Source organism: Maniola hyperantus, chromosome 9 (genome assembly GCF_902806685.2).
Source record: "Maniola hyperantus chromosome 9, iAphHyp1.2, whole genome shotgun sequence".
Classification (NCBI taxonomy): Eukaryota; Metazoa; Arthropoda; class Insecta; order Lepidoptera; family Nymphalidae; genus Maniola; species Maniola hyperantus.
Window position 1 is genome coordinate 15,682,658 of NC_048544.1, and position 11,613 is coordinate 15,694,270.

At 37.9% G+C, this 11,613-nt stretch overlaps 1 protein-coding gene across 1 annotated transcript; it reads left to right on the forward strand.

Annotated features, from left to right (window-relative positions):
* The first annotated feature begins 477 nt into the window (after positions 1-477).
* Positions 478-5,470, forward strand: LOC117985337 (probable ATP-dependent RNA helicase DDX55 homolog). Its single transcript, XM_034972025.2, has 6 exons — positions 478-973; positions 1,680-1,874; positions 2,591-3,069; positions 3,775-4,015; positions 4,455-4,802; positions 5,218-5,470. Exons 1-6 carry the CDS (start codon positions 677-679, stop codon positions 5,452-5,454), a joined length of 1,797 nt encoding a protein of 598 aa, XP_034827916.1. The 5' UTR covers positions 478-676; the 3' UTR covers positions 5,455-5,470.
* Positions 5,471-11,613: the final 6,143 nt, after the last annotated feature.

The window sequence follows — 11,613 nt, forward strand, 5'->3', positions numbered from 1 at the left end:
ATGTCAAAAATCAAAGCACCCATTTGAATGGCCAAGATGTCCAAAAACCATAACCTTACGTCAATATAGTAGGTATCAAATAACAATAATGATAAGGATCGACGAAGTAGTACTTAAAAATTCTTTGGATAAAACCAATCTCATGTTAAAACATGTCTTTTGGGGAAGCGGGAGGCCCCGTAGGCCCTTTGTCTATTATTATCTAAGCGTAGGCCATTCGTGTGACCATTCCTTGTTGTTTCTTGCTTAGTGGCTTTTGGTAGTGCCACCACGGCACAATTTACTTCGCCAATATCGCGTAGATTGAAGAAAACACGAAGGAGGTTGCTCGGTTTCAGAATTCTACTATTGAATTTTCCAAACACGCTTGGCCATTCGTTAATCGTTTGTTAATGTTCAAAATGACAGGTGTCAATGTCAAAAACATGTGGACAACTTTGAGCTTTGTGATGCTTGGTGTAATGTGTTTTGATATGGTTCAATATGGTTTTTGACTGTTTTGATCATTTTTTTATCATTTCTTCTTGTGATCTTGTGATCATTTGATCTTCAATCTTAGTGGCTTGGACTAATGGTTTTGATTTGCGATCATTTTTAATTGTTTTTATCAAAAATATGCTTTGATAACTAAATCAGTTTTAGTCAACGAACGCTGAACGATTTATGCAAAGTGAAAATGGTCATCAAGGATTGGACCAAAGTGACACCTGCTCTCTCGCAGCCAGTGTTAAATTGCATCAACAAGCAGGGTTTCAAAACTATGACTCCTATACAGGCGGCTGTAATTCCACTCATTCTTACGTGCAAGGACGTGGTGGCGGAGGCGGTGACCGGGTCTGGTAAAACCTTGGCCTTCGTGGTTCCTATGCTGGAGCTGTTGATGAAGAAGGCGAGAGACACGCCTCTTAGGAAGGACTTTGTTTATGCTGTTATCATTTCACCCACCAGAGAGTTAGCTGTGCAAATATTTAAGGTGACTATTCTGATTATTTTGACATCCATACTATTAATATTATAAATGCGAAAGTATGTCTGTCTGTCTGGTCTGCTAGCTTTTCACGGCCCAACAGTTTAACCGATGTTGATGAAATTTGGTACAGAGTTCCCGAGGAAGGACAAAGGCTACCTTTCATCCCAGGAAAATTAAAGAGTTCCCACAGGATTTTTAAAAACCCACATCCACGCGGCCGAAGTCGCGTGAATCACCTGGTTATCAAATAAAACATTGTCGTCTATGGTAGTACGGTATCTTCTTATTCTTTGGGGCTATGCAGGTTCTTGAATACCTTGTATTACTTCGACTGTCTCCGATACATTGTGATCACCTCCACTTTTTAGTTCCTTGTCGAAAATTGTGGCCGCAGCAGTACTTCTCTGACTGGAATTAAACCAGCATCCTGATGGTGTATGATGTTTCCCTAGGTGGATGCTACGTTTATGCATCAGTCTCGATGGACTCCTGGCACAGTCTGCAGATGGCCGTGCCCAGGAGGTATCACAAGGTTAAACCTTTCAAAACTTTCAGATTCATGATATTAAGAGTTAATTTAAAAGCAGTTTTGATATAAATATATATATATATATATAATATATATATATATATTCATTGAAAAAGTTTCTTGAAATAAAACAGAAACTACTCAAAGTAGTATTTAATCCTTCAATTATTTTGGTTGCAGGTCATAGAGCAGTTCCTTCAGGAACCTGAACTACACCACATAAGCCTAGCCCTGCTAGTTGGGGGCAGGAGCATAGAGGCAGATGCGGAGAGCATGCAGAAGGGGGCCCAGGTAGCCGTCTGCACTCCCGGGAGGTTCCAGGACTTGTTGGCTGAAAGGAAACATCTTAATCTGCCTGGACGAGTTAAAGATTTGGTAAGTATATTTAGGAGCAACCATTATTTCTATCATTAATCTGAAAATATTTAATTTGTAATATATAATTGTAATGTGTAATTTACACACATGTACACATGTTGTGTTTGTAACCAACAAACAAACACTTTCACATTTATAATAAGTGTACTGAGTTTTTTTGTGATAACAGATAAACATACAGTTTCAGTTGGAAATAATTTAAGTAACAAAACGAGTACATGTTTCCTTCCAAGGTACAGAACTGGTACAGAAGGTCTTTGTTGGACTTGCTGCTAGTTTTTGTTTCATCAGTACTTTTATCTTGACATAGTTACATATGACTACCCCCTAAAAAAAAAATTGAAAAAAAACTTTTATCTTTTGTATTTGTAATGTTAATATTATATATATTTTAGTTGATAGCCTATTGGTTAAGTCTTTGATCAATAATTTGGGAAGTCGAGGATAAAAACTTTTCGGACTTATGTGCATTTTAAGTAATTAATTGATATCATATGCTTTAATAGTGAAGAAAAACATGGTGAAGAAACTGGCAAGCGTGAGAGTCGTCCATAATGTTTTCAAAGATGTGTGTGTTTAGCTATCCACGCTGGGCCATCCTAACAAACTACATCCTAAACCCTCATTCTCATTCTGATTCTGAGAGTAGATCCGTGCTCAGTAATGGGCCGGGTGATGAGTTGATCATGATGATGATAAATGTGTTTTTACAGGAATTTTTAGTTCTCGACGAAGCAGACCGCCTCCTCGACCTAGGCTTCACGTCAACTCTCAACACAATCCTGCAGTACCTTCCCCGCCAGCGCCGCACGGGGCTCTTCTCCGCGACACAGACCAAAGAGCTGCAGGACCTGGTCCGAGCGGGCTTGCGCAATCCTGTACTCATCAGCGTTAAAGAAAAAGCATCCATAAGCACGCCCATGTTGTTAGAAAACTTCTATGTCATAGTGGAGCCTCAGGACAAGTTCTTGTTCCTCTTGAACTTCATAAGAAACCGTAAGATCTGGAAGGGGCTGTTCTTCCTGCCGACGTGTGCGTGCGTGGACTACTGGGCGGACGTGCTGCCGGCCTTGTTGCCAGACATCCAGATATTCGCCATCCACGGCAAGATGAAGCTGAAGAGGAACAAAATATTAGAGGGGTTCAGGGTGGCGGAGAACGCGATCTTGCTGTGCACGGACTTAATGGCAAGGTAAATGAGAACCTATTTATTGAATACTAAATAGATGATGCCCGCGACTTCTTCCGCGTGGATTTAGGTTTTGAAAATCCCATGGGAACAGGGAACTCTTTGATTTTCCGGGATAAAATTAGCCTATATCATTCCCCGGGATGCAAGCTATCTCTGGCTCTCTCAAGGGTGTAGGTCATAGTCCGCCAAGTTGGCGCTGTGCGGATTGGCAGACTTACCTTTGAGAAATTTTAGAGTTGCAGGTTTTCTCACGTTGTTTATCTTAGCGTTTAAACTACCGTGAGTGATTTCCATTATAAATAATATCTATCCCGGCTGTACTCACGTGTCTAGTCGACGTTAGCCCGACTAGTTGTGACTGATCACAGCCGCGGCGCGTGCGCGAGCTGATTCCCTTGAAAAAGGACCCCGGATGGGTTCGAAACTAGTCGGGCTAACGTTTTAATTGCTTAAAATGCACCTAACTCTGTAAAGCTAGGCGTGGTGCCCGGGATCGAACCCCCGACCTCCCGTCTTAACTATCGCTATCACCGCTCGTCATGGCATAATATTATGTAGTACGCGACAGGTCGAGATGGCAATCGGGGAGGGAACGCCCCGCACACCCCAACGTCCCCCAGCCTCATACCCCGATTGTCGTCTCGATCTGTCGCGGGCTGTAGGTAAGACTTCATAGTATTCTGAATGTAATTCGTGGTGATTTAGAGGTCTGGACATCCCAGCAGTGGAGTGGGTGCTGCAGTGGGAGCCGCCCAGCAGCCCTGCAGCCCTGGTGCACCGGGCGGGCCGATCGGCGCGAGGAGGGGCCGCGGGATGCTCACTTTTGCCTCTGTTGCCGTCGGAGGAGGCCTACGTGCCCTTCATCCGCGCCAACCAGAAAGTGGAGCTCCAGGACTGGACTCGTTCCGGAGACAAGCTCACCGTCACACAGAAACTGAGAGACAAGGTGACGCTAGCCACTAACTAGGTCTACAAGCAGAACGGTATGGAAGTCAGTGCCAGATCCATTTCTATACCTACTAATATTATACAGAGTAAAGTTTGTTTGTATTAGGTTTTAGATTTTGAAAGTTCTTTTACCAGAAAAATATTATTCCTGAGTGATATAGGCTATATTTTATTTAAAAAAATTGGTAAGGTAGGATAGGTGACAGAGACAACGCAGAAATGTCATTCTAATGGCCGATGTACATTACATTACCAACTACAACCCGGGTATCTTTAGAACAAGAGTGAATAGGCATCTTCTAGGTAAACGCGTCCCATCTTAGGCCGCATCATCACTTTCCATCTGGTGTGATTGTGGTCAAGCGTTTTCCTATAATGAAATATAAAAAAAACTTTCGGTCGCGTTCTGTAATGATTAGTATGGGTTTTGGTTTCAGGTGCTATCAATTCTCCACGAGCAACAGAAACGAGACAAAGCAGTTTTAGATAAAGGGCAGCGCGCATTCGTCTCGCACGTACAAGCGTACTCCAAACACGAGTGTAACCTGCTGCTGCAGCTGAAGGAGCTGCCCCTGGGCCACATCGCCACCAGCTACGGCCTGCTCAAGCTGCCCCTCATGCCAGAGGTCAAGGAGGAGCATACACTGCAGTTTGTGGGGCCCAAAGACAAGATAGACTTCAACAGCATACCATACAGAGACAAGCAGAAGGAGGCGAGTAGACTGCAGAAGTTGGACGAGTATAAGAAGACTGGAGTCTGGCCGACGAAGAAGAAAAAGAAAATGGTTTGTAAATTAAACTTTTTCAACTGTTGTTCAATCATAAACACCTCTGGAAAATCCAGTGACTATTAGACAGATATCATATACGTTATATTTGACATCACATTAATATTATAAAGAAAAATATGTGTGTGTGTGTGTGTGTATGTTTGTTACTCTTTCACGCAAAAAACACTGAATTGATTTGGATGAAATTTGGAATGGAGATAAATTATAGCTTGGATTAACATATTATTATAGACTAGTTTTTATCCCGTGAAACCCCATGGTTCCCGCTTGATTTTTAAAACATATGTGCACGCAGACGAAGTCGCGGGTATTATCTAGATTCTAGTATATTTGTACATATATCACATGGTTAGGTAAATAAAAACCTAGAAAAACACATCTTGAAATGAAAATGGACTTTATATTCCAGGCCCAAACACAACCCTGGGAGCAGGCGAAACAGAATAAAGTGGAGAGAAAAGAGAAAAGGAAAAAGCGGAAAGAGTTAAAAAAGAAGAACAACGAAGAAGGTAAAGGAAAAAAGAGAAGAGCAGTTACTCAAGAAGAATTAGACGAGTTGGCGGCGGACGTGGCTCTCATCAAGAAGTTGAAGAAACGGAAGATCTCTGACGAACAGTTCGATAAGGCGTTTACTGTTGATAAATAAATATTTATATATGTTATTTCACTTTGTTTTTATTTCCTGTAATTTAATAAAATTGGCGATATGTAAGAATATGTTGTCAGCCATCTTGAATTTACCGTGACGTCACTTGACCTATAAATTAGACGTTCGTGACTATTCCTTACTAGAATTCGTAGGTACCCTTATTATAAATGCGAAAGTGTGTTTGTTTGTTGGTTTGTCCTTCAATCACGTCGCAATGGTGCAATGGATTGACGTAATTTTTTGCATGGGTATAGATAAAGACCTGGGGAGTGACATAGGCTACTTTATATCCCGGAAAATCAAAGAGCTCCCACGGGATTTTTAAAAATCCTAATTTCACGAAGACAAAGTCGCGGGCATCAGCTAGTAAAATATAAAGGTTGAACACCTGGCGAACTAAACTGTGAACTATGCTTGTGATAGTTTCATAGAGTATTCCTATTTCTATGATTGCAACAATGCTCGATGTTGTGTCATCATGATCAACCTATCGCCGGCCCACTTAGCACGGGTCTACTCTGAAAATGAGAAAGGCTTAGGCCATAGTCCGCCACGCTAGCCCGGTACAGATTGGCAGACTTCACACACTTTTGAGAACATACATACATAAATGGCAAAATGTGAAAGGGACCATCTATATATTTACGATCATTTACTACTCACATTTAGCAAAATTAAATGATTTCATTTCATTTCATTTCAACATCATGGAGAACTCAGGCATGCATGTTTTCTCACGATGTTTTCCTTCACCGTAAGCAAGGGATATTTTAAATGCACAAAACTGAAAAGTCGAAAGGCGCGTGCCTTTGATCGAACTCCCAACTTCCCAAATAGGCAGATGTCTTTACCACCAGACTATCACCGCTCGCTGTATCAACACTTTCAAAGTGGCTGGAGCGATCGTACAACAAAGTTAGCTCCAAACAAGCAGTTCAATCTGAACATGAGACGGTACTAGCACATCTATACTATCTATACTAATATTGTAAAGAGGTAATGTCGTTAAGTTTGTTTGTAGGGGGTTATCTCTGGAACTACTGACCCGATTTTGAAAATTCTTTCACCAATAGAAAGCTACATTATTCCTAAATGACATAGGCTATATTATATACATACGGGCGAAGCCGCGGGGATCAGCTAGTTGTAGATAAACAGATGTCAGCCCGGCTTGTGAGTAATCCTTATCTACTCTGGGGTCTAGGAAAACCGCCATGCTGCAACTTCAGATTGGATTCTCAATTCACCAGACTTTGTACAAACAAACAGAAAATGCGTATTATCTACTGTAGGCGGAAACAAATTATAATCGGACGCGACTTTGATTTCGTCCGATAATTTGTTTCCGCCTAGACTTTAATTTTTTTGTCATGAATTAATTTTTAGGGTTAAAAAGAATTTTTAAGGTAAAAGGAAAAACGGAACCCTTATAGGATCACTTTGTTGTCTGTCTGTCTGTCAAGAAACCTACAGGGTACTAAGTACTTCCCGTTGACCTAGAATCAATGATATTAGAAGATTCTAATATCATTGCCTAGAATCATGAAATTTGGCAGGTAGGTAGATCTTATAGCTGACATTTGGGGGAAAATCTGAATTTAGGGTTAGATCACACAAAAAAAATCAAATTGTGGTCATGAACTAATAATTAGTATTTTCAACTTTCGAAGTGAGTGACTATATCAAGTGGGGTATCATATGAAAGGTCTTCACCTGTACATTCTAAAACAGATTTTTATTTATTTTTATGCATCATAGTTTTTGAATTATCGTGCAAAATGTCGAAGCTCGTTGCCCTCGTTGCGCGAGCCTCACTCGCACTTGGCCGGTTTTTCTTTATTTGTTGCTTTAAAATATAGTTTTTCTAAATTTAATTTGTGTTATTTGTATTTAATTGTACTTCTGGCGAGTTGCGAACCTGGTGAGTTGAGAATCTGGTGAATTGCGAATCTGGTCAATTGGTTGCAAATCTAGTGAATGGAGAATCTGGTGAGTTGCGCATCTGGCGAGCTGCAAATCTGGTGAATTGAGAATCTGGTGAGATGCAAATCGGGTGAGTTGCAAATCTGGTGAATTGAGAATCTGGTGACTTGCGAACCTGGTGAATTGAGAATCTGGTAAACTGCTCATGAGGGAATTGGATAACTTATTATGTGGAAACCTCTCAAAATCAGGATAAATAATACTAGCAATGAAAATAGTAAAATAGACATTTATTTCTGTTCAACGTTCATAATTGCAACATTTGATCCGAGCATCGGCTCGCCATACAACTGCTAACACAACAAGGCACTTAACATATACTTCATACATTCATTATTACAATATAATATGTTAGGAGCGCATTTCATAAATAACAATCGAGTTAACAGCATTTGCTTAGTATATTATTATTGCATTATTTATCTGTATAAACTTCCAATCATAGAAAATGTGACGACGAAATGTATCTTCACTTATTTATTACTGTCAAATTTGTATAATACAATGGACTATACAGTATAATATATTGTGTATATTTAGGTAATCATTATTTAGCACATGGTTTCCTCGTAGCACCAGTTCACAAATGGTATATTATTAACATTGCTTATAGTTATTTAATTTAGGATAAGTACAGTACATAAATAAATAAATCAAAAGGTTTTTAGAAATGAAAGTATGTTACATTTTTATTAATATTCATCATAAGAAACAGAAAATTAAAAATAACTATAATTTATTAGTCATCAAATTAAAATAGAAATTATTACACATTTCTAAATTCAAAGGATACTTAATCATATTTTTTTGAAGAATTTTATGTAGGTATTTTCGAATGGTTGGCAAACCATTGTGCGCTATTATTTTACTATTTTCAATTTTGGCCAAAGCGTTTTTTAACTGAGCTTATTTTATATTTACACATATCCGTCCAAACTCCAAACACACCGAGTCAAAATTTTTTTTTTTAATTTAGTACAAAAGCGACATGCTTCGTCATCGTCGAATATTATATATTTTTATTTTTCCAACTGGCAACAATAAATATAACAATGGGGCCGATTCTCTTATACACAATCTCTAAACTAAACTAAACTAACAGGTCTAAATCTAGTGCTATCCTTTTCCACATGCAACATTATGAAAGGGATAGCAATAGATTTAGACGTGCCATTTTAGTTTAGTTAAGATATTGTGTACAACGGAATTAGCCACAATATCTCATTCGCCATTTTGAATTTTGAGCACAGTATACCTGTAATTTGGCACTTCACGTTTTTAGCACGCGCATATATAGGCTTATATAGGCTACAGACACATCTTCTAGTAATTGAATAGCGTCGTATCGTTAAGATTCAAGTATCAATCAATAAGTACACAATTAGCTCTTTATTCCTGCGTTCAACATACACGGTTAAGCTTATAAAACACAAATAAGAAAATAAAACGATAATACAAAAAACGAAGTTTCACATACAAAATACAAAAGAAATAATTTACATTTTACACAAACCGTCGAAGGCATCTCATACAATGCCCTTAATTTACTATGATATTTAAATTGTTACACGCGTATAATAAAAATTGACAGTTTTTGTATGGTGTCAAAGATAGATTTTGTATGGAGCTGTCAAATTCGACCATTCTCGTATGTATGTGCCAAATTTGACGTGACAATACGATTTCGCGCGTAGTTTAAATTCTAATATCATGGAAAATTAGGCCCCAGTCCACAACATACACTGCCTTGTCATGATCTTACAATACGAACATCTAAAATTACGCCATCTTAAAATTACAAGAAAAAAAAAGATAATCATCGTAAGAATAATACTATGTATAATATAAACTATAATACTTGCTGTCCGGAGCGAGACAGCATAACTTAACCTGCACCCCAGCACCAAACTAAGGGTGCCTGTCCACTAATACAAAGTGGTATGGAGATTTTTTTAGTAGACCAATTAGACTTTTGATATATGTGATAATTTTCAAAACAGAAATCGCGTTTCTGCTTTGGTCGACAGGCGTCCCTTCTCTTAGCAGTCACTCTTTAATTAATAGCTAAAATACGTAGTTTTGCAAAGAGTGTCATCATCAATTGTAATCGTCGCAATGTTACAATCACAAGTTTGGTGCTAGAGGAGTGTCAAATGTTAATTTCATGTGACGTGACTAGGTGTCAGAAGCGCTAAGCTATGATCCCAGTGATATATCTAGCAACATATCTGGGACAATCACTTTTGTTAATAAAAATGTATTGCCCGACCGTGAAAAGCGAAATGTGAATGGCCAAAATGATGCCTTATATAATATACACGCTGATATTTTAGTGGTTGTCTTCCCGCGGCAGAACGATTTGCCCTCAGTAGTACTATCGATTGGGTTAAACTTAAAAAGTAAAAATGTTTTTGGTTTGAAATAATTAAAAAAAAATCAGCAAGTCGAAAGTGTGAGAAACAATAGTAACTCCCTAGACGTAACGTGAATAGTGGGTAGGTACATCCACTTGAACCGCGCCGCCAATAAAGTGATAAAGTTTAGAGCAAAATAAGCTCTCGCGCGTAGCGATACGGTATAACGTAGCCTGCACTCACGCGGTATTACTATTGGTTCGAGGTCTCTTTGAGGATTTTTTTCCTTCTCGATTGTGAATTTGACATTTTCGACTCTAATAATTTTTTATATTTATAAATCGATTGTAATACCACGACAAAATCATTTCGCTTCGGGAAAACAACCATTATAATTTCAGCGTGTATAATATTCTCGATTTACAACTAAATACGACCAAAAATAGATATTAAATTAGATTTCTTTGCAACAATTCGCAATGGAGAAACATCCGAGTGCAAGCGAGATACACTGTAAGTTAGAAAAAAAACTATAGTCCGTGTTATAATTGCATAAAGTTTTTATCAGGTCTCAATGTCAAAGAATAATGATCCATCACCTTAAAAAGGCTGTAAATTAAAAAAAAAATTGAATTGAAATTGACAATTCAGTTTTTGGCCGACTTCCAAAAAGGAGATGGTTCTCAATTCCAGTCGTTTTAGTGTTAAAATCGAAAAATTAATAGTCATTTCAAATTGCTATTCAAAATGTTCTGTTTTCTGACAACACGTTAATTCAAAGCAATTATATATCGGCCTAAAACAGAGTTAGTAACAGTAAAGTTTAACACTAACAAAAAGACAAATAATATAGTAAAAGTAATTGATATTGATAGCGACTATTATTCAATTAATAGTTAAATTAATGGTAAGCGGAATCCGGATGATTAAAAAGCACCACGATACTGCACTCTTACGTCTAAACCTGATCGCACATCTGTGAGCACGGGCCGCACTTGCACGGACACTTTCAGAGCCTAACGTTGCCTTGCGTTCACTTATCTAGTCTTAACTATCATTTCACCAGTCTCATAGGGATGTTAAATCAATACCATAGTGTTAGATTATTGTTAAAAGTTGATCTGAATTTTTAAAAATGATTAATTTAAGTTTAATTTTTTATTGAAGTAAGTTTAATTAATAGTATTTTAGATCAAATCACTGGACAAGCCTCTACGCGTCGTGGCCTGTGCTTCTGCGCAAGTTTAATTATTATTGAGAAGACATTACCAATTATTTCTTAAAAGTATCTCAATAATGCCTCGTTTTCTGAGTGATGCTTATAAATTGATACAGTCCGTACAAAATGTCTTCTCACGCGCCATTATAACTCTATGGGTCAACTGTTATTTTTATAATAAGGACTAAAATGACATGACATTTGACACATAAAGTTAAAATGGGGCGTGAGAAGTAATTTTTTACGCATTATTATGTTACGTTCATATTTAATGGTACTGCGTTTTCTCTCATAAGTAAGAGAGAAGATACAAAACGCACGAGTGTGTAAGAGAAGGTGGATGATGAGGCCTCGAAATAGAAAAGTTTGGAGCGTGCTAATAGATATGCGACCATCTCAATACAGGGATACAATACGTCAAGTTATAAAAAAATGTTGACAATATTAAAAATGAATTAAAATTAAAATGACTGTTATGTTATAATAAATAGTGATACAAATGACTTCTCTCTTTTACTACAAATAAACATAATAATTGTGACCTTATAAACTCAAAAAGGGGTAAAAAATATTCAAAATCAAACTTTTCATCCAACAAAA